The sequence below is a fragment of the Notothenia rossii genome (assembly GCF_949606895.1).
Source record: "Notothenia rossii genome assembly, chromosome: 2".
Taxonomy (NCBI): Eukaryota; Metazoa; Chordata; class Actinopteri; order Perciformes; family Nototheniidae; genus Notothenia; species Notothenia rossii.
Window position 1 is genome coordinate 11295746 of NC_136904.1, and position 21582 is coordinate 11317327.

At 40.8% G+C, this 21582-nt stretch overlaps 1 protein-coding gene across 4 annotated transcripts in view; it reads left to right on the plus strand.

Moving 5' to 3' along the window:
• Window positions 1-365: 365 nt before the first annotated feature.
• LOC307028200 (uncharacterized protein) overlaps window positions 366-21582 on the plus strand; it is a 31307-nt gene continuing 10090 nt past the window's right edge. For 2 of the 4 annotated variants that reach the window (XM_079663021.1, XM_079663019.1), the window contains exon 1: window positions 366-558. Coding sequence is in view for 1 of the 4 variants with exons in the window: in XM_079663017.1 (XP_079519143.1) it covers window positions 8603-8674 (72 nt within the window). In the remaining 3 variants the exon portion in view is untranslated. Of the gene's footprint in view, window positions 559-8534; window positions 8675-17630; window positions 17763-21582 lie in introns of those variants that run through there. The other 2 variants (XM_079663017.1, XM_079663022.1) reach the window with 2 other exon arrangements.

Below are 21582 nucleotides of genomic sequence, written 5' to 3' on the forward strand. Positions count from 1 at the left end.
TGTTTTCAATCGAAAGACATGTTTTAATGTCTGCAGGGGATCTTAATGGATTTTTGTCTGAATGCTTAAATCAGTCCTTTTATCAGGGTGCAGGCAGCACCACCTGCTGGATTTAGTTTTTCACATACAAAATATGTATTTAACAGTAAAAGCTAGTTTTATGTCACTTCATAAAACTAATGACGCAATCAAATAACTGGAAGATATCATGTATAAAAACTAGGATTAGTATTTTTTGAATCAGCAGCATGTTCTATTTGGCATTCCTAAACGAGGAAAAGGTTGTAAAGCCTGTTAAAAACATAATTATTTGCTGGTAAATACTAATTTAAGGGCATGCTTTAATGGCTGCTTGTGAATTGCTCAAAGTCAGCCACATTCCGCCTTTACTTGTGGCGCTGAGGAGGAGCTCAGTTGTTTATTCATTCACGTCAGCCCCTCTCGCCTTCCCTTCCCTCCTTCCTGCTACACACAACGGGGACCCACCGTTGTAACTGTTTTTCCCATATTGAAATTAACCACAATCACGTCGCCACCATAAACCGATTTTGGAATCAGGTGAGTTACGCATTTCATATGAATTTCTCTCGGTTTTGACGGTTATAGAGGAAATGTCTGTGCCGCCGGAGCGTTGACTTGTCCGGCCCGGCGAGGCGGAGCAGTGTTTCAAGCGTAACTTATCAAATTCCTCCTGACCAGGATAAAAAATGTATGCGGGTAATATCTGGCTATTTTAACAGCCTGTGCGTTTTCGTTTTGCGGTTTCGGTGCGGGTTTTAGCGCTGCGCTGGAAATAAATGGTCGATGTAGGTCAGCAACTACAGTCAAAATGTCGTCTTTTCTTTTTTTACTTCCACATTCTCTCATGCCACAAACAGATGGCGTCGAGAGGGGGGATGGAGAGAATAGGGAAAGAGACGCATGAAGGAGTAAGGGGCTACACCAGGCCACATTAGCCCGGGTCTGCACATCACTAACCCGGACATGCACATATACAACATTACCCTCTCAGAGCCAGGACAGCAGGCCGAGATGTCTTGAGCAGGCCTGTCTTCAACAAAGTTTTTGCTCTTAAGTTGTCGGGCCTTTCTTTTAAAGATACAGTGCGAGTTTCATATGAGGGGTGGGGGTAATGTTTTGTTTTTTTAAACCGTCAAAAGTGTCCACAAGATAAACCTCACCCATTGCAGCTTCGGTACTGCATGCAGTGTGGTGCACATTGTGGTCATTGTGGTCAGTTTGACAGCTGAAGCACCGGGAGATGCACTGCAGCACATGACCTGTAGCCCGGTGGGATGCTCCTCCTCTGGGCAGACAGGCCACCAGTTGGCTGACTCCTTACCGAGATCAGTGATAGGCCACAGGTATCCTCCACTGCTCTAATGAGGGCACTGCATCTCACACTGGCTGTACAGGGATGTGATGATGCTCTACTGTATATATCTGGATCTGCAGACTCCTATTTTGGACTGCTTCAGTGCCATTTTAGATGCAAAGCTAGAATGATTATCAATGCTGACCCCTTGCACACCTGCCATGCAGTGCCTAATGCAAAGTGGATGGTGCACTGTATGCAGCAGGACAAATGCATACTGTGCATACCATTTGGCAGCCCGGGGCCTATTGATGTGCTTCAATATGGTTCAGTGTCAGTGCACTTCGGTGCCTGGCAGTAATTAAAAAGACATCCTCCCCGAGTGGTCTATGGGTCATCTGACTGATGGTCATTTAGATGGAAATATTCAAATGACTCAGCGTTGTTCGACCCAGGTAATATTGACATGCCGATCTTAGTTCCTGCTGCAGATCTCACTGTTTTGCAGATTGACCCATTTCTGCTGTCAGTTTCTCCTGAAATGACACCTTGACTAAACTGATTTAATCATCTCAGTGCCCAGGGGAGTGAAGGGCGTCAACCATCTCTATCCAACTCGACTTCTCTAGTGTTATAGTAGCCATTTGTCAAAAGATCCTATTTCATCGCAGCTCTTAGATTGAATATACCCCAGACTTTCAAGAGTGACAAGTGATGATGTCCTGGTGTTTTCTCCTCATAGAGCCAAACCTCCACCTCTGTATTCTAAAGATTGCATTTAATAGGCCGCTCTTACTGGACTTATTTTGCAAATTGTCAAGCAGCTCCAGTGAATGACCAGCCATGGGTAAATTGTTTATGATTGATCAGCCTCCCTGAATGCAGTTTAGAGCTTGCTTGACTTACATCGTTTGATGTTACCCTCTCCAGTCTGTTTTTGCACGAAGGCATATCGCAAAATATGAATTTGCAGACTTGCCATCTCACAGCTGACTGCTATATTTGGTTTCTTATGTGTTAGCCCTGTGTTAATTGTGTCTATACGGCTCTGCTTATGAGGAAATGTTACCGTGTTGGTAAAGAATGATGCACGCGTTGTGTTTTGGTATTTCATCAAGACTTACTTATATGTAGGGTTGAAAGATTGATTGATGATATAAAACAGTATTATACATTATGTATGGTCATCTAATATGTTTTCACATTGGCTCATACTTCCGCCAAAAATATGCCTCCAACTGTAACAGTACAGTTTATATTTAATTGTTTTGATCGATAATATGTCATAACACTGCTGCTGCTACTACACGATATGTATGCTTCTTAACGGGTCATAAGCCATCCATCCATGGATCATCAGTGGCAGGGTGGATGTTGAATGAGGTCGAGCAAAGCCAAACAGGAAACCCATCAGGAAATCCACAATATGCATAAAAAATACGGAATAAATCCTCCTAACTGACACTGAAATTTATACACGTCTTGTAAATGAAGATGAATAAAAATGAGCTGTTGTCTATTCTCTCTCCCTCCTGTCTTTTTCTGGATGTGTGGATATAGCTGTGGTAAAGGTTTAGAAAAGCTGATGATGGTGTCAGCACATTGCGGTGCTCGGCTGTGCTGCAGGCAGGGTGTAAAAAAAAAAAGAGGCTGATGTTTCTCGAAGCACAAAGGCCTAATGTGTAGGGCCTGTTTGTTGCAGCCGTGCTGAGCGACCTCCAGAGTTTAATGCCACTGTGTTTGTATGTATGAGTGTAACGTGCCTATTGGAACGCCACAATGACAAGGGCTTCTGGAAAAATACGGCCTGCAACATTGAATTAATTGTAAACAAAATTGAAATCTAGCTTTGTGTTGTTAAGTGGGCTAACAGCTTTCTCTATATGGCTTTAATAATACATGCATCTTGCTATTCTACCATTGCATAGCAGATGACGTTTTGTTGAATGTTTTAGCTATATCACAACCGTTGGCATCATTATCTGACTTCCGGGCCATGGGAATAAATGTTATTTAAAATATAACTATGATTTGACATAAAAAGAGTGTTTTCAACATTTGTTTTTTACCTATGAGAAAAAGCAGTGTTGTTTATAGAGATGCTCAACACCTGATCTAGATTGAAACAGCTGATAGCAAATTGTCCTGTGATGGCCTGTGTTTTACCTAATAAGTAAGCTAATGCCAGGGATCTCTATCTCAAAAGCTATTGGAACTATTGCAATGATATTTGATTTTCATGATCCTCAGAGGATGATCCCGGATAACTATGGCAATCCCTTAAATGTTCCTGTAGCTCCACCATCTGTTAAAAGTTTCCAACTATTTTGCGAAACATCTCAACATCTATTAGATAAATTGGCACACTTTTGTTCGGACAACCCTGGTCCCCGACGGATGAGTCAGACAGACTTTTAAAAAACTGGTGAAATTGCTGCCTCAGCTGTTCTTTGTGTTGTGTGCGATGTTGGCATGCTATAAAGCTAAGAAGATGTTGAACACAGTTGTAATCAAAGCCCTCTACTCACTGTAGTCTCTTAGTTGTGTTATTTATGCTTAAAATGTAGTGTTCATTTTTTGTTCCAAGCCATACAACTGGCAAAAAAGATCTCTGTTGGTTAATACATAATAGAAGAATTTAAAAATTCCAATACAATTTGAGCCAGTCAGCTTCATAGAGTGTAAGCAGAGGAAGTTTTTAATAGACAACTCCAGTGTGTGATGCTTATTAGGTGCGAGTCGTGCCTGTCAGTTTTGGTCTCGCTGCTGGTCTGGCTAAAAGCCGTGTCTGCCAACTTTTACTGAGCGAGGTTGTTACTAGTTGTCTGATGAGTTTGTTTGCCAGTCACTCCTCTCAAATCTTGCCAAACTCTCAGTGGGAAGAAAATAAGCTGTTGAACGTTGTTGTTTTTTTTAAGTTTAAGAGAACATGGTACCTCATAATCTGGTCATTATTTCATAGCTGAAATGATTTGAAGTATGAGTTAAAGTATTCTATTCTCATATCCTCGTTATACATTCTCATGAATAACGACGACTGATTGCTCCATGTTTTCCCTTTTTCCTCTTCTGGTTGGATCTTGATTATTAGCCACCGGACTGACAATGATAATGAGTTTTCGGTCACGTGTAACCACATTTGGTGTTAGCCTGCAACCTTGATGTCTCTGAAAGCCTCTGTTCACTTAGCAAACTACCACTTTCCTGCCTAGTGCAGATCAGTGGCCTAGTTCATGCCCTCTTGAATGTAATTTTAGCCATGTGTGTGTTTGAGTGCATGCATTGTGTGTATGTGGTTGTGGACGACTCTCTTTTTTGTCTCCTTCTCTTATCGCCTCTGTTTCCTGTCCTCTCATTCCCTCTCTGTCCTTTCACACTGTTACTCTCTCTGTCAGTAATGAGGCTTTTATCATGACACTGCAGTACCTGAACAGTGATGCTGAGGCAGTTTCATCTGTAGTTATGAAGTTTGTTGTGGTCAGCTTAGCTTCCCCTCTGTGGACAGACACACATTATTATTGAGGGAGTTGACAGGAAGGCCATTGAGTATCTGTTTTATTGACACCTTGTGTTGTAGCCATTACTGCTGATATCTGGTTTACGCTAAGGCTGTAAATGGGTGACAAGTAGCTGTATTAAAGACATTGATAATGAAGTTGCTAGTTTAATAGTATTTTGTAGATTAAAATGAGTATGAGGACTAAGAGAAACCATGTCTGTACCACATCAGATTCACTAAAGGAAAGGAAAAGCAATGGGATCCATACAAAGACTAAAACTAAAGATCTGTTCAAGCTAATAGATAACATTTTGACCGCCATATTTAGTTCACGGTAATGTATTATTCATTTTCCTCAAATAGATATGATGCCATGACCAAGCCAACAAATTCCAAATATTAAAATAAGATTTAAACAAACATGCGCCCGAGTAAAGACCTCACAACTTGCCCCCTGCATACAGTCTGACCTTGCTGCTGGGTTCACTCAGTAACACTGTTTGTGTACCGGCTGCTGAGAATCAGCTGTAGATGTGAGGAAGGAGCTTGCAGCGCATGAATGTGATGCAAATAAATTCATACTGAACAGATTTTATCCAAGAAATGCTGCAAGGTGTATAATTGCTTAGAATCCAGGCTGATGTTGAATTAACTATAGAAACATTTGATGGTAGAAGGGCAACATGTTTGTCACACATCTGCCAGTAAGCATTATCTGGGCTGCCGTCAGCCTGCTAAACCGTTTAGGAATCCGGAGAAGGCGGGACAGTGTCCAAAAACATTTATTTTATTTGCTTGTTGTGTTTGAGAAAGGAGCCACGGTTTGAACACTGTGAAGGACTTCCTAGAGAGACTGTGTGAAAATGTGCAAATTATCACCGTTTTAAATTATATCACTTCTCCTGCCGTTTTATGACAGCATATTTTTGTATTCGCCTTCTACTGTGGCCTGTAATGGACTCACTCTTTGGCATGCAGTGGTGAAACTGTTTGCTGTTACTGTCATTGAAGGTAAAATGGTAAAAAAAAAACTGTAATGTAAGAATCTGGGAGATCTTTTTTTCATTGTCTTTGGTGGCACCTAGGGCAATAAGGGGTCATTGTGTGTTTGCTGGATCTCACTTCCCAGAAATGCAGTGCTTTTGTGATTTATACCTGATACATCATGACACAAACACCCAAATGCAAGCGCGTTCATCAGTAGGCAAGATCACCATTAGACTTAAGGTGGGGTATGTCATTTATTTCAGAAACACTTTTTGTTATATTCCATGGAATGCTCTTAACATCCCGATAGCAATGAATAAATTAAATGCTTTGACAATAAATCCATTACAAAATGTCATCTGTGGAAGCCGTGGCGCTGTAAAAAGCACGACCAATCATCTGAGCCGGCCCGGCTAAAATAACTAGATGGCCTACCTGCCTGTCAGCCTTCCATCTGTGCACAAACTTATCTCGTGCCCTCATTGGTCATGTGCGCGTTAGTGTGTGTTGGAGGAGGGACTCTGTAAGGAAGTGGCAGATTTTTTCCGGTTGTGTATTTTCAAATTCTAGCGCACTCTAACTGGTTTCTCCAAAATTACATACCCCACCTTTAACCGAGTCAAAATTTAAATCTTCAGGATTATTACAAAAAGCGTATTTTCTGAAATTGTCACTGTTGTATTACGGGATCACTAAACCTCTTGTACACAATTTCATCCATATATTTTACTTATGAACATATTGATTCCCTTTTATGTTACATTTACATTTTCACACACAGCCAATAGGTGCTTGTCTGCTGTTTATTTTTAAGGTTTAATTTTGACAGCTGTCCGTTCTGTCATGAATTTCAAATTTTAGGAACCCACTGTTAGGTTAAGAAGGCAACATGTTAAGCAAGGAAAAATGGTCTGAAGTGTCCTTGAGCAAGGCACTATTTTTCCCTCTCATCTCTGGAGGCGCTGTTGTAGATCATCTCCGATCAGATAAAGTCTGTTAGGGAGAGACTTGTTGAGTAAAAAATCAGCAATACATGAGTGTTCCTGGAAGAGAACATATAAGAAGGAAGTGATGAAAAGGGGGTGAAAGGAAGAGAGAGAAAAGGGGAGGGGTGTATCCATGGAGACATGAGGAAAGAGTGATGGGAGAGAGGAGAGAAGAGAGGGATGTATAGTTTGAAACTGTTTGTTACAAAGCTCTGGAACAAAATGGTAGACCCACAGCAGCATTTAACAGAGCAGCAGAGGCGACATTTATTTAGACTTTAAATTGTGCAGGTTCTCGTAATTCCATTCAAAGTGATTTGTTTAAGAGCTTTCTGTTCTGACATTTTAATTATGCTTTTCTGAATTTGAAACATACAGTAAGAGTGAAACATGGATGGAATAAAAGGAAAATCTGGGGCCATCATTTAAAAGCTTTAAGGTTAATTTATGTCCTTTTTTTCAGTGTTCGAAAAAGCACACGTCCCACCGTCCGGGACGTGTTATTTACAATATCGGACAAGTAGATCTTTAAATTGACTTGTCCGATGGACAAGTGCAGTTTTTCGCCCTTATTTATTGACAAATCATTGATAAATTCAGCTTACAAAAGGCAGAACTAATTCGTAAATTTTCCGTGTCGCCATTGTTGTGGTTTTGCTTGTCGATTCCTAAGGAAATGCATCTCGCCGCTTTCCCCTTTGGAGTCGACCGTCACGCCGGCGTGATCAGATCACATGACCTGTTCAAGCCGGTGCCGCATAAAACAACAGTCCGGACAACATTGCCGTGTGTTTCTGTCGAAAGTATTGGCTTGAAACTATGTCCCAGTATTTGTTTCATGCAAAAATACCCATTAAACACGGAGATACGATGATATAAAGTTAATACTTTTCAAAAGTATGAAAAATGGAAGCATATTTGAATATCTTCGACGTATTTGATCATTTTACGAAACGGAAAATACTGGAAACTGCAGATCCTGCTCAACAGGGTGTATATGTGTATTTCCGTCGAAAGTACTGGCTTGAAACTATATGCAAGTCTTTGTTTCATGCAAAAATACCCAATAAACACGGAGATACGATGATATAAAGTTAATACAAATATATTTCAAAAGTATGAATAATGGAAGCACATATTTCGATATCTTCGCCGTATTTTATCATTTTACGAAACGGAAAATACTGGAAACTGTAGATTCTGCTCAACAGGATGTATTTACCAGGGAGGGGGTAACCTAATCGGTTATGGCTAGAAAGGATCCGTCTAGTGTAAATATGACGTCACGTTCTCGTTGTAACTCTCGTTGTAATCGGAGCGGCTCGGAAACACATCTACAGCAGTAACATGATGCAACATACAGATTAATGCAGCAGCAATATTAATAGAGAAACATCAGACTTAATAGTAAAACACTGCAAGGGAACATTGTATTGCACCAGGAGCTATCTTGGGACTTTTACTGCGACAACGTTGACTTGCCTGTGAAAAAAAATAAACCATAGTGTTGGTGATCTACAGTGTTGTCATTCTTCTTTGAATACCAACAAGACCCCTAACACCCTATTTCAACAATCACACTCCCTGTCATTGATATAATTAATAGATAGTTTAGCTTCTCACCATCATTTGCTGTGGCCAACTGATGTTAACGATCGTAACTGAAAGGCTGCCTGCCAAACGTAAACATTCAGCCACGTGACATTCAGCCAAACTCTCGCGAGAGTTTTACGCAAGACTGATCCTTTCTAGCCATAACCAAGGTAATCAGGTAAACGGAGTGATACGAAGCGAGACGAAGAGAGACGGCGGGAAATGGAGAGAGACGAAGATATACGAAGACAGGCAGCGGGAGACGAAGAGAGACGGCGGGAGACTGCGATTGAAGTAAAGTGACAGACAAACATTGAAGATTTAGATATAGTTAGATAGATTTAGAGTTTTGAAGATTCAACTATGATGAAGAGAACTCTGAACGTGAGTCAAGCTATGAGCTTGTTTTTTGACATGGAGGAGGAGGAGGAGCCTGTGATGTTGCCCTCTGTGTCGTAGTTGACCGAAACTGCTTTGAAGCGTGGCACAGATAAAGGCAGAAGAAAAAGATTTTTGTACATAATGTGTATATATATATCAGGGTGTCCGCGTGGTCTTAAAAAGTATTAAAAGTTGATAAATCAATTCAGCGAAAATTAAGGCTATTAAAAAGTATTAAACGGCATTTTCCAAGGTATTAAGAAGGTTCACAGCAACGACAACATGAAACACCCTTTAATTTACTGAAACGACATGTCGGGAAACCCCACAAGGCAGCCCCATGCATAGCGCGCCGTAAAATGCTGCTTATTATTTTAAGTTTCGTTGCCTTACTCCGCTCTGTGTGGGGTGGAGGGGACTAAACGACTACGGTAACGGGTCCCAAGGTGGGTAGAACAGCATACGCAACGCTCTGGGGGTCCAACGGCTCCTTGTGTACCCTATATGATCATTTTCTGATAACGATGAAATAGCCCGCCTCCCTCTCCCCACGTCTCCTGCTGCTGCTGGGCTGTCAGAAGAGGGGGAGGGAAAGGGAAAGAGAGGCAGTCACCGTTTATTAAATATTCTTATATTATTGTACAGAGAACAGAGTCGTTATCAATTTGTTTTAAAGCTCAATAAATAACAAAGAAGACCTCTGACCGGCACTTTTCTAATTTTGTACGGAAGATTTAAACTTTAACGGACATGTTGACCGGTGGAACATTTTTTTTATGGAAACTGCCGCACGGTCCCCTCGTTCCTTGGAAGACGCGGAGAGGTGCGTGTTTTTCATCTGCTTGTGGACTACCTGAGAGATACAGCAGGAGAACACGCCGTCCACCACGGAGAATAAACAGAAGGGCAACCATGGCAACCATGCTCCGGGGTCTTCTTCGCTGCTTTTGGTGTATTTCGGGCGGCAGCAGCGCCACTTACAGGCCTGACATATGTACTACATCGTTTCCAGCATTTCCAGGGGTCTAGTGTGAACGGACACGTTAATTAATCGAATGCGTGTGGACTGAAGCCTTTTTTGCGCTTGCGTATGCGTTTTACCGTATGCGTCCTTGTGGGGCCGAGGTCTAAGCCAAACTATATCTGGTCACAGAGATCTGCTATTTTAAAGTCAACACATATAGACCCTAAATATAGTCTATATTAAGAACGAGAAAAGTCTTAACATTTATATCCTTTTTTGTAAACATGACAAATGTGTGAGGGTGATGACGTCAGAGCATCGTCCTATGTGCCAGGGCTTAGCCCCGGACAGCCCCAGCCCAATTTAACCCCTGGGTATTTGTGAGGGAGCTCCTATATGGCATTACCCGCTGAAGCTCACCAAAGTTTAACATATTTCATTGTTCAAAGTTTTGTCAATTGTTTTGTTTATTGGTCAAATACTGGTTTATAATGGTTTCTGAGGAGTTTTACTGGAATGAAAGAGCACAGAGTCTACAGAAGCAAAAAAGCAGCATACTGCATTAAACCTGACCTTCACAGAGAGGTTGAAGTTCATGTGGAAAGGAGGCTTCAGTAGTCTGTCTGCACTCTGTTTAGTTTTGCTATCTTACAATCAATATAGTAAATGTGAGGTAAAGTGTGTAGCCAATGTAACCGGTTAGAACTCAAAGTTGCGATGAGGTCTTAAAATGTATGGAAAGGGTCTTAAAAAAGGTCTTAAAAGGTATTACATTTGACTTCAGGATTCCTGCATATACCCTGCAGGGTTTCCCACACATAGACTATACTTGGGCGGGCCGCCCAGGTATATTAACGGCCGCCCAAGTATATTTCGCGACCCATTTAGGTATTTTAATTTTTTTTTTTAATTTTTTTTTTTTTTTTTTTTTTTTTTTTTTTTTCGTCCGTGACCACGACGCCATCTGCGATCGATTAACTTGTGGACAATGATCCCTCGCTCCCTTGCTCTGATCTCGCCTCCTTCTGGCCTGTTAAGTGGCCTGCCTCACACAGGGTGACTGGCTGTCTACATGATGGCCTGTGGCCTGCCGACATGGCCACTGTCATACAGATCATAAATCAAAGCCCTTGATTGGTCTCTGTGTGTCATTCAAGCTCGGGATAACCTCAGCTCAGTTGAGGTAAAGGACTCTGAGTGTTTAGATAGTTAACTTAGTCTAAGTTCTCAGTGGGTCTCAAATGGTGTGGTCACCATTTATGTAAACACATATTTCCATTTGAGAGGGTAGTGATTGGTCTAATGGATAGTGAGGTGGGCTGAAGATCGGAAGGCTGTGAGTTCATTCTAGTTTGCCCTTGAGTAAGGCACTTAGCCCTTAGTTACTCCAGGGAGAATGTCTCTGTAATCGGTCATTATAAGTCGCTTTGGATAAAAGCGTCAGCTAAATGAAATGTCATGTAATGTGATTAGTAAAATATGCATGAATAAATAAATAAAAAGTTAACTAGGTGAAAAAAGGTAAGATACACTTTTAAAACTTGTTGAGAGCTAAAACTAGGAGAGAGGAGAGAGACAGGAGAGGCTGGTTCAGGAGCACAGACACACTCATAACTATAAGTTTCAGTGTTTTTTTCATATTGGAAATGGTATGTTATTGGTTATGGCCATGATTTTATGATTATTGAAATGTATACAGTTCTGTTTAATATAGGTGTTTCCATAGATCTAGTCTCTTTATTTTCCCCTCAAAAAGCACCAGATTGATGCATTTAACTCAAATTAAAATCTTACCGGGGGAGCATGCCCCCGGACCCCCCTAGAGGATTTGAGGTCGACCCCCACTTATAATCACATGGATAGGTTCCTAAATACATTTATAAATACTTTTTTTTTTTAAATAGTAACCCATTTCCATATGTTTGTGTGGGTAGTAGATTTAAACTATAGGGCTATCATTATGGGCCCTGCCTGTACCTGTTCGCTCTGCCATCGCGTGAATGGTCTGCTAACAAGCGAGCAACAGAAAGGTTAATGTTGTTGCACGTCACCTCAACCCCCCATCCCCCCCCCGCTACCACCACCCCCCAAGTATATTTCAGATCTGTGGGAAACACTGCCCTGTATATATATGTTTATATTATATTTATAATAACACTTTTGCCTTATCAGAATTAAATCCCATGTACATTATTTAAGCTTTTAAATGTTTTGTTGTGCCTACCGTGTCACTGTTGACAGAACTTGAGAAATGAGGAAAAAACGCCTATGGATACAACGGTTATTTGTTCATAACATTTGTATATAAGTTCATGCTACCTCAATCAAACTTTCACATTATCATAGTGACGTAATGAAGGTTATTAAGCGTTTTAGCTCCTATATTGTTCATATTGACCGCCATTTCCTTTATGAATTAAATCAGCCTCCCTCTCTGTGTCCTCGAGCTGTCCTCATATCCCCGGACCCCCAGACTCGGAGGAGCACAGGAATGTCAGTATTGTTTACGAAGCAGGGTATAGAAAGTACATTATTGAAATGAAAATACTATTTATTCACTTTACAAACAGTGAGCAGCTGGGCAGCTGCAGCATGTTTATTGCAGGACATGTGTTGGACACAGACTGTGTGGTTGGACTCTGTCTCACAGGCAGGTTGCAGTTTAACATCAGAGGAGACTGGGCCAATTGTACATTCTCAAACTGCACCACTTAGAACTAACTAAACAGTTATTTGTATATAATTGTATTCAATAACCGTAACAAAATTAAACAGTATGAAGTGATTTTTAAATAGGAATACAGATTCGAATTAAAGGTCCCATGTCATGCTTTTCTGGTTATTAACCGTCCCCTTCTGTGTTATGAAGGTTTTTATGCATGTAAACGGTCTGCAGAGTCACAAACCCTCAAAGTACACCCTGTAGCGAGTAAAACTCTAACACAGAAAATACCTCCCCAAAACGCCTCGTTGGAAATACGTCATTGTCCATTTGATTCTTCCGGGTACGCATGATATCAACCGTACCCGGAACGAAATGGACCAATCCGTGGAGCCGTTACGTTACGCCCGCGGAGCAACTACGTTAATTCCCCCACTGATTGGTCCAAATTGACCAATCCATGGACTTCCTCACACACACACTCAGTGCAAACAGCTCTGCTGATTTCTGCTCCCTGGCTGCAGGCTGGTAACAGACAGTTGGGATCGTGGCAAAATTCTCTCTGCAGACCCATTCTCAGCGTTTATCAACCTTTTTCTTACTCAATATCAAGCCACACTTATTGTTTTTACTTCGGCTGTGACTTTGTGTGTGCTCAGGATGAGTTTGGCTGTGTTTCGCTATGTATCACTAAACAAGGAAACAACACCTCCACGGAGCTTAGCGCGATTCACAACGTCCCGACCAATCAGAGCACACTGCTCACAGGGAGGTTGGGGGCTGGAGCTACTGGAGCTACAACGAGCCGTTAAAGGCAGAGAGTGAAATTCAGTGAATACACGTAGTTTACAGAGATGCTGTATGAGAAACCAAAGTGATTTTGGAAAATTGCACAATATAAATCTATTCTAGTAAACCTCAACAATGGAATTATGATCAGTGGAAATGGCCATGACATGGGACCTTTAAAGTTTTCATAAATATATTTTTCTCCCAGTTTGTCATGGGACTTATTTTTACCCTCTCAACAAACCAGAATCAAGAACCGAAAAGAACCGGAATCGAAAAGCATAACCGGAATCGTTCAAATCCAAACGATACCCATCCATATGTGTGATGCAGTAAAATCTTACCGTAAAAACCGTGGGAAAATGTAAAATACGATGCCGATCGATTTTTCTGGACGAGTGAAAAATGTATTCGGACAAGTAAATTGCCAAACTCACTTGTCCATGGACAAGTGCTCTCTACAAACTTTTTCTTACACTTTAAAACACACTAGTTTCATCTCGCAGAACATTCATATCTACATGAAAAATATTATTAATGTGTGTTACTGTGTATCACACATTAGGATGTTACCAGGAACAGCTAACACACCATGTTTTTGGGAGTTCTGGACCTTATTCCCAAAGGACAGCTCTTCATAAATATATAATACTGTATACTTGCCTGAAGCTCTCTGAATATGCTTCTTAAGTCTGCCATTTAAATCTTGTGTAAGGTGAGATGGCATTTTCGTAGATAGCAGTTGAATGTAGATTTTAAAACGTTAAATGCAAGGTATGTATATCTATCAAAATGTAATTGAGTTTATGTATTGTCCCCCTATAACAAAAAAGACAATTATATGAAAGAGTGGGACAAGTAAGCAAGCAAGCACTTCCAACTCTCTTTATGTTTAGACTTGTTGTTAATCTAGTTGAACATTTAAGATATGAGCTAGAGGCTAACGGCCTGTCCACGCGGCAGCGTGCGTCGCTTCAACGGAGACGCTTCCCATTCACTTTGAATGGGGTGACGTCACGCTTTGCCGAACTGCATTGTGGTTCCGTCGCTTTGCCTCCGTTGTTCGCTTCCAAAGTTGAGAAAAGTTCAACTTTTCAAACGTCGACGGAAGCGCCAGCCAACCAAATCCTATGCCGGTACAAGCTCTAGCCAATCAAACTGCGTGCTTGTGTGTGTCCAGGGCGGGAGATTAATGTGATTGGTTGTTGGTCGCACGAGACACGCCCACCGACAAGCTTCAACGCACGCTGCCGTGTGGACGTACCGTAACTGGTCACTGAGCTGCAGTTCGACCCAGGGTTAGTTACGCTCGACCCTCGGTGCCCACAACTTCGATTTTGCAGTATTTCAGTGATCCGTCCAGCACTGTATGGAGGCATTTGCATTTCTTATTGGCCTCCATTTTATTCAGATTTCCTTTTAATGTTATCCCTTCACTGTAGAAAATGTTTTTACCAGGGCTCAGTCATTTGAACCCAGTGTGGCGGCTCAATTCCAGTTAAGTTTGAGTCGCCGAGAGGCTAAGCTTGGCTTTCTACTGCGACGCGTTTTCATTGAGAAAGTCCATACTGAAGAAAGATAGGTTGAAGATATTTAATAAACAAAAATCAAAATACACAATAACTTAGAGGGACAAAAACGGTCAACAGAAAAAATGTCAGCTCAAGCTCACCCTCTGCCATCCGCATCCGACATGAAACCGGTGACATATATACACAAACCACACCCATGTGACGATTGCCGGAAGTGCTCACAAATAATAATAATAATAATAATAATACAAATAATAAACTTGGGCTAAATACTGTAGCATTTTGGCTCCTACACCCAGTATAATGTGTGTGTGTTAAATTACAGAACTTTGAGTTTTCTCACCCTATAACTACATCTCTTTAGCAACCACCTCTATCTTGCTTGCATAATGACTATAGATGCAATGCATTCTTGAGTTTGCTTTACTTGTGGTTCACAAGTTATTTTTGTGTGTATTGTGTTTGAAATGTGATAAAGGACAAGTTCAAACTGTGTTCCTTATATTGGACAAAATCACCGGGGCCACTGCCTACGAATAAACATTTTCAGACACTTGGAGCACTGCCCATTTTCACACATACCTATTTAGAGATGCAATTACTACGAGATGTGGGCTTGGGTCACTGTGACTTGGACTAAAATAGAGTGGCGGTCACTTTCTTAAGGAACTGGAGACTGGTGAGGGACCTGACTTGGGACTTTATTTGCCTTAACTAAGGACTTCCCTAAGAATGAATTGCTTTTATTAAGAATTGGACCAAATTACTAGCCAGTTGCATCACTGAGTTGCATGGCTAACTCTCTTATTAACCACCCTGATAATGAACGGCTGACAAGTTCGTTCTTCTTTGCCTTTGTTGGCACTAGTTCTTCGAGATCACATTGGGAGAGTTACTGAGTTGTAATGCTGTTTGGCTCTCTTGGCTCAACTGACACATTTTCTAAAAGCATATTATCAGAGTTTTAGAGAGAAACATGGCAGTGCTGATCATAGTATCATACCATAGTGGTCGGCCTGACTTCTGTATTCTCCTGCACTTCCTGTGTTCTAGGAAGGCTTAAAATGACAACATGTGTCATCGATTCCAACTCAAAAGTTATGTATTTTTTCCAAATGTATTTTCATCACCCCTTTTGTTAATGTTTCCATGAGTACTTCTTTTTGTCACTCTTATAGTGGTATCATAATGTTTCTGATGAGGAAGAGATAACTTAAATGGAACTTTTATAACAGATTCAAGATAACTCTTGAACTAAATGAGGTGTTGCAGATGTGTAAAGACTGAATAAATGTGACTACGAGAAGAATTATGATTACAATGACAAAGAAATCAAGTATTCTAGTACTAGTATTGCTACAATCTAGTATTTGTTGTCTGTACATTGCATACATGCTAAAAGCTAATTCTGCATATTTACATTTTGTCAATTTAGACCAAAAAAAACGTATAGCCCAAAAATGACATGATTGAATATCTAGAAAACCAGGAGGAGATGAGGAGCGTGTTGGTAGTGTCAGAGGGGATGGCCCCTTTAAAAACCTCCGCAATAAAGGTCATTATCTGGGTTAAAATACAATTGACCCAAATATTTGTTGTACTCAACATTGAGCCTTGTAGGAAGAGGACCACCTCACAGTAAAATGGAGCAGTGTTAACCTTACATTGGTCAGCTGTGTGTGTGTGTGTGTGTGTGTGTGTGTGTGTGTGTGTGTGTGTGTGTGTGTGTGTGTGTGTGTGTGTGTGTGTGTGTGTGTGTGTGTGTGTGTGTGTGTGTGTGTGTGTGTGTGTGTGTGTGTGTGTGTGTGTGTGTGTGTGTGTGTGTGTGTGTGTGTGTGTGTGTGTGTGTGTGTGTTTGTAAAAACCAACACTGCCATTCTTCTTTTTCTTTTCTTGCTGCAGCCATGTTTTTGAAACCACCAAATAGAGCGAGATTTTTGAGCTTTCCTTCTCCCTCGCTCACTCCCTATTTTTTTTGTGCTCCTTCTTTCTGTTTTTCTCTCTCCAGCTCTCTTCCCATCCCCCCCTTTTTCTCTCTGTCTCTTTCTCTCTCCCTTTCTGTTCCCCTTTCCTCCTCTCTCCCTCCCTTTCTGTCTATTGCTCTCGGTTACCATCACGCTTTACCCCTCCCTCTCCTCTCGCTCTCCCCCTCTCTCACGTTGCACACTGCCCCATCTCTCTCTCTCTCCCTCTCCTCTCTCTCTCCCTCCCTCTCTCTGTCTTGCTCTCACGTTGCTCCCTGCCCCATCTCTCTCTCTCTCCCTCTTTTCTCTGTCTCTCTCTTTCTCTTGCTTGCTCTCCCTCCACATCCTCCCCTCCCCCACTGCTGCCTCTCATTTTCTCTCTCTACTTCCCTCTCACTCACTCCACCATTTCTCTCCCTCACTCCCTCACTCCCTCACTCGCTCACTCGCTCACTCCCCCTCCCGTCCCTGTTCTCTTTATCTCCTCCCCTCCCTCCCCATTCAATCCCTCTTTCATTCCGTGCAATCATCTGTTCTCTCTCTCTTTCTCTCTCTGCTTCCTCTATTACGCCCCCATTTTGTCCTCTGCCGTTTCCCTTTCTCTCTCTTTCCTCCATGTTCTCTCTATCCTGTTGTTCATCACACTCGTCCCCTATGACATTTCTAATACAAACTTTATTAAAAAAATATATATTTCTATCGCTCAAAAACACATTAGGGTTAGAAACTGTTCGGATTCTACAATAAAGCTTCATCTCTCTATCCCCATCACAACATGTTTGTTTCTTATTCAACCCGTCCGTGGTGCTTTTCCCTGGCCTCTGTTATTCACATTACCCCAAATATAAAAGCCTTCCTCCTTTAGCAATCTTCCCCAGAGCCAGCTGTTTACTCCGACATGCCGGTGCTGTTTGTCCGTGTTCAACAAGTGGCTAACTGGCCGAGCTACAAAGGAACCGCAAATGACAGTCATCGTCTTTTCAGGAATGTAAACTAGAGGAACCAGGTGACGGGCGGCCTCACCTTTCAGCGGCACAGACGGGATGGACTCCTTACCTGCAGTCTGATGCATGTTGAAGTTTAACTGCAGGTAAAAGTGTTGCTGCTTGGGTTGGGTACGATCTGAGAAAGTAAAAGTAGTCTCATACTAATCTCCTAAAGACCATACTGTTTGGTTCTTTGATACAAAAGTCAAAGGTCCAAGACTGTGTACATAAAAAAACATGGTTCAAGAAGTCAACTACAACTCCCAAGTCGCATTTTGTCAAGAGACATCCAATCGACACTTTTTGAGAAAACTAATTTTCGTGCAATCTTATCGTTTGAGTTCACTTTCTATTGCCATGATTAAATAATTAAGTACAAATCTTTTTTTTTTAATTAATGCTACAACTCACAGTAATTATTAATTCCACAAAATGTAAAAAAATGTCACCTTTTCAAAGTGATGTCATGTAGCATATACGTATGTGTTTTTCCAACCAACAATTTAAAATCCTAAAAATAAATGTAAAACAAAGAAAAGCAGAAAGTCCTCATTTTATAAGCTTTAACCTGATATTGTTTTGCCATTGTGCTTGATAATTTAATTTGTTTAATCGACTTACTCTTTGACCCTATAGGCGCGTTCACACCAAGTACTCTTCACACACACAAAGGTTCCTGGAAACTACGATTTAGTTGCGTTCACACCAAAAAGTCCCAGGAACTAAATTAGTTCTAGAGAACCTTTTTTTACCTCCCAGCAGCTTCTACTGAAGCCAGTCCCCAACTCCGGGGACTTCCGTCCGGGGATTTTGGGCGGCAGTATACGGCGTGAAGTTGTTTGCGGCCTGCCAGTAAACCCAAAGCAGAAGAAGAAGAAGTGAAGTCAGCAGCTTCATTTGCCTAATCCACCCCCAGGAACTAATTTCCGGTGTGAACGCGATCTGTACTTAGTTCATGAGAACTAAAGAGTTCTCAGGAACCCAAGGGATCAGGAGTTCTTCCAGTTGAGAAATGTAAGTCACACCCCTAGCTGTGAACTAATCATATTTAATCGCAATTACGATTATGGCTTGCAACGATTACGAAAACAACGTAATCGAAATAAAACGATTCTTTTTTTATTATTATTATTACTTTTTTTTTTTATTACATTTTTTTGGATTTGTTGTTCAGTTGAGTTATACTTAAAGTTCAGGGTAATCAACTGTTAAAAACATACTGGTCACATTTTTTTTCTCCAATAAATTGATGTTTTCAAAGTAAATGGATAATTGTTTTTAATAATCGTGATATCAATTATTGACCCAAATAATCGAGATTATGATTGTTGCCATAATCGAGCAGCCCTACCCCTAGGCATGCTGTGTAGCTGCATTACAAAATATCCATTTATGTCAAACTGTATTTATCTGATGGGCTTTGATCAGTTTAAAGAAAATAGGAACTTCTGCAACAGTTCAAATAATAAGTTTTCATTAAGAGTTTACAGCAGAACAATGCAAAATAAACTATTTAAGGTAGATTGTCCACAGAGAATGTAAAACGTTTGCTGAAAGTTTTCATTTTGTAGACGAAAACATTGAAATCATTGAAGTAGAACAAAGGCACCCCCGCTTGTCATGTCTCAGATCCTGCAGTATTTCTTTATGCATACTCCAATATGACACATTTAGTTTAAAAACATTCGTAAAATAAACCAAAAGACAGGGAACCCCGAAGTGTTTCTTAGTCTTAAACATGCTGATAATTGTATCTCTGTCAATTCAAAATGTAGTCAGAAAAGTTCCTATAATGTATAGAGCCCATTGAGCCAAAAGTCCAAGAATCAACCATCATCAAAAAGATATGTTTCAAGCTACAATTCGGATCTCCCAAACCTAATTAGTGTTTTTATTTTTATTTATCTCATATGTATGACATTTACAGAATGTTCTTTTGTTTATTGTTGTTATCTAGACTAAGTTTATCTCATAGATTTTGATCTGATCCTCACATCATTGCTTTCTGATACATGCCTTTTCATTTGTTGAACCATTTGGCGGTTCTTTAACACGTAGAGTCAAAGTGTTTCACTGTATCTCCCATGGGAGTACACTTACTCTAGCTTGAAAATGGGCCATACTAAAAAACAGAAGCTGTCCGGGCCATTTGAAACACAGGGCTGTTCTGCACATCTCAATTCAAATCAGAGGATAGCTCCGACTGTAGCTGGACTGTACTGTAGTTTGCTCTGGGCCATGAGAAGGTGCATTCTCTTTGAATGAGGGTCACTTCTTGGATTGTAATGCTGTGGCTATACAACATGTTGCAGAGAGAACTCACCTTCAACGAAATGACAAACAGCATCTACAATTAGAATCAACCAACCATTCACTCTTGGCAGCTTTCATTGACTCGCATCGTCTCAGGGAACTCCAGCTGAATAAATGAGCTCTTTGCTTGTCTGTTCGCACCCTTTCTTGAGTCCAAACATGTGTTTACACCGAGTCAGTTTTGCAAAGACATCTTGAATGAAGGTGGTCAATTCCTTTCTTTGAAGGAAGTGTTGGTCAGTTTTTTTTTTTTTAACATTTATATTTTATTAAACATTTTCAAAAGATAAAAACACACGGACAAGGACATGGCTCACATACATCACAAGTAGGACAGGACACAACATGAAGGGTGGGGGGCAGGGGGATTACAGTGTCAGTTACATTTGATGTATGCACATGGCGTTGTATTTATACATGATCTGCTTCATAATATAGGTATATTTAATTGTTTAATAGGTAAATAAATAGTCAAATAAATACATATATATATATATATATATATATATATATATATATATGCACACATATGTACATATACACACACACACATCTCTTTCTCTTATGATTAATTCACCTATTCATCCATTTCCCATTTAATTTCACTTCTTTCATTATTATTACCGTTATTTCTTCATACCTCATTTCTCTTTATTTATATTTATTTATTAATATATATTATTATATTTATTGTTGACAGCCGAGATGGTTTGAGTCCAGGAAAGCCCTTATCTTATCCCAAAGCCTGTTGTCTGGCTTAACCAAGTATAACAGGGAGGAAGCAGCTTCTTCCATACATAAGATGTTTAGGAAGTCCTCCAGCCATCTATTTAAATTGAAGCAGTTAGGCTTTCTGACTTTCCAGTTCATAAGAACAAGGCGTTTAGTTGAAAGGCATGCTGTGTTGGTCAGTTTTGATCACAGACGTGTCTCCTGCTTCCATAGTTTGAAGCTTTTGTTTTCGTTTCGTCATTGGCAGGATGTGCTTGACCTTTTTGGACTCTCAGGCCACCGTTGTCATCGTCTCATCTCTGTGCTTTCCCTAATTTAGCTTGTCACCACCAGATGATGTGAAAAGAGATTTAAGTTTTTCCTCACTCGAACCTCGAACCTGGTTTCATTTGTGTGTGGGGGTTGAAGGAAGGAGAGAGGAAGATTAGCTTCATCATCAACAGCAGCGCAATACCTCTTATTCTCTCTCTTTACCTTCATTCCTCCTGCTTCTTTCCCTTCATCCGTCTTCCATTTCTTCTTATTCTTTTACCGCATTCTGCTCCACTCTTCCCATCCCCCTCTGTCTCCTTCTCTCTCTCTTTTTTTCTGTCTCCCATCCACCCCTCCCCTCTCTTTTCTTTCAGTATTCTTTCCTTCCTCTTCCTCTCCATCTTCTCCCTCTTTTATTCGCTCCTCTCCTTGTCAGTCACCTTCCATCTCTTTCTCGTCCTCTTTCCCTCTCCCTATCACACACTTGCATCCGAGTCCGTGCATGAAACAATCTTCAAACACTTTTCCCTACTCATAAACCTCACTTGATGAGAGAGAGAGAGAGAGAGAGAGAGAGAGAGAGAGAGAGAGAGAGAGAGAGAGAGAGAGAGAGAGAGAGAGAGAGAG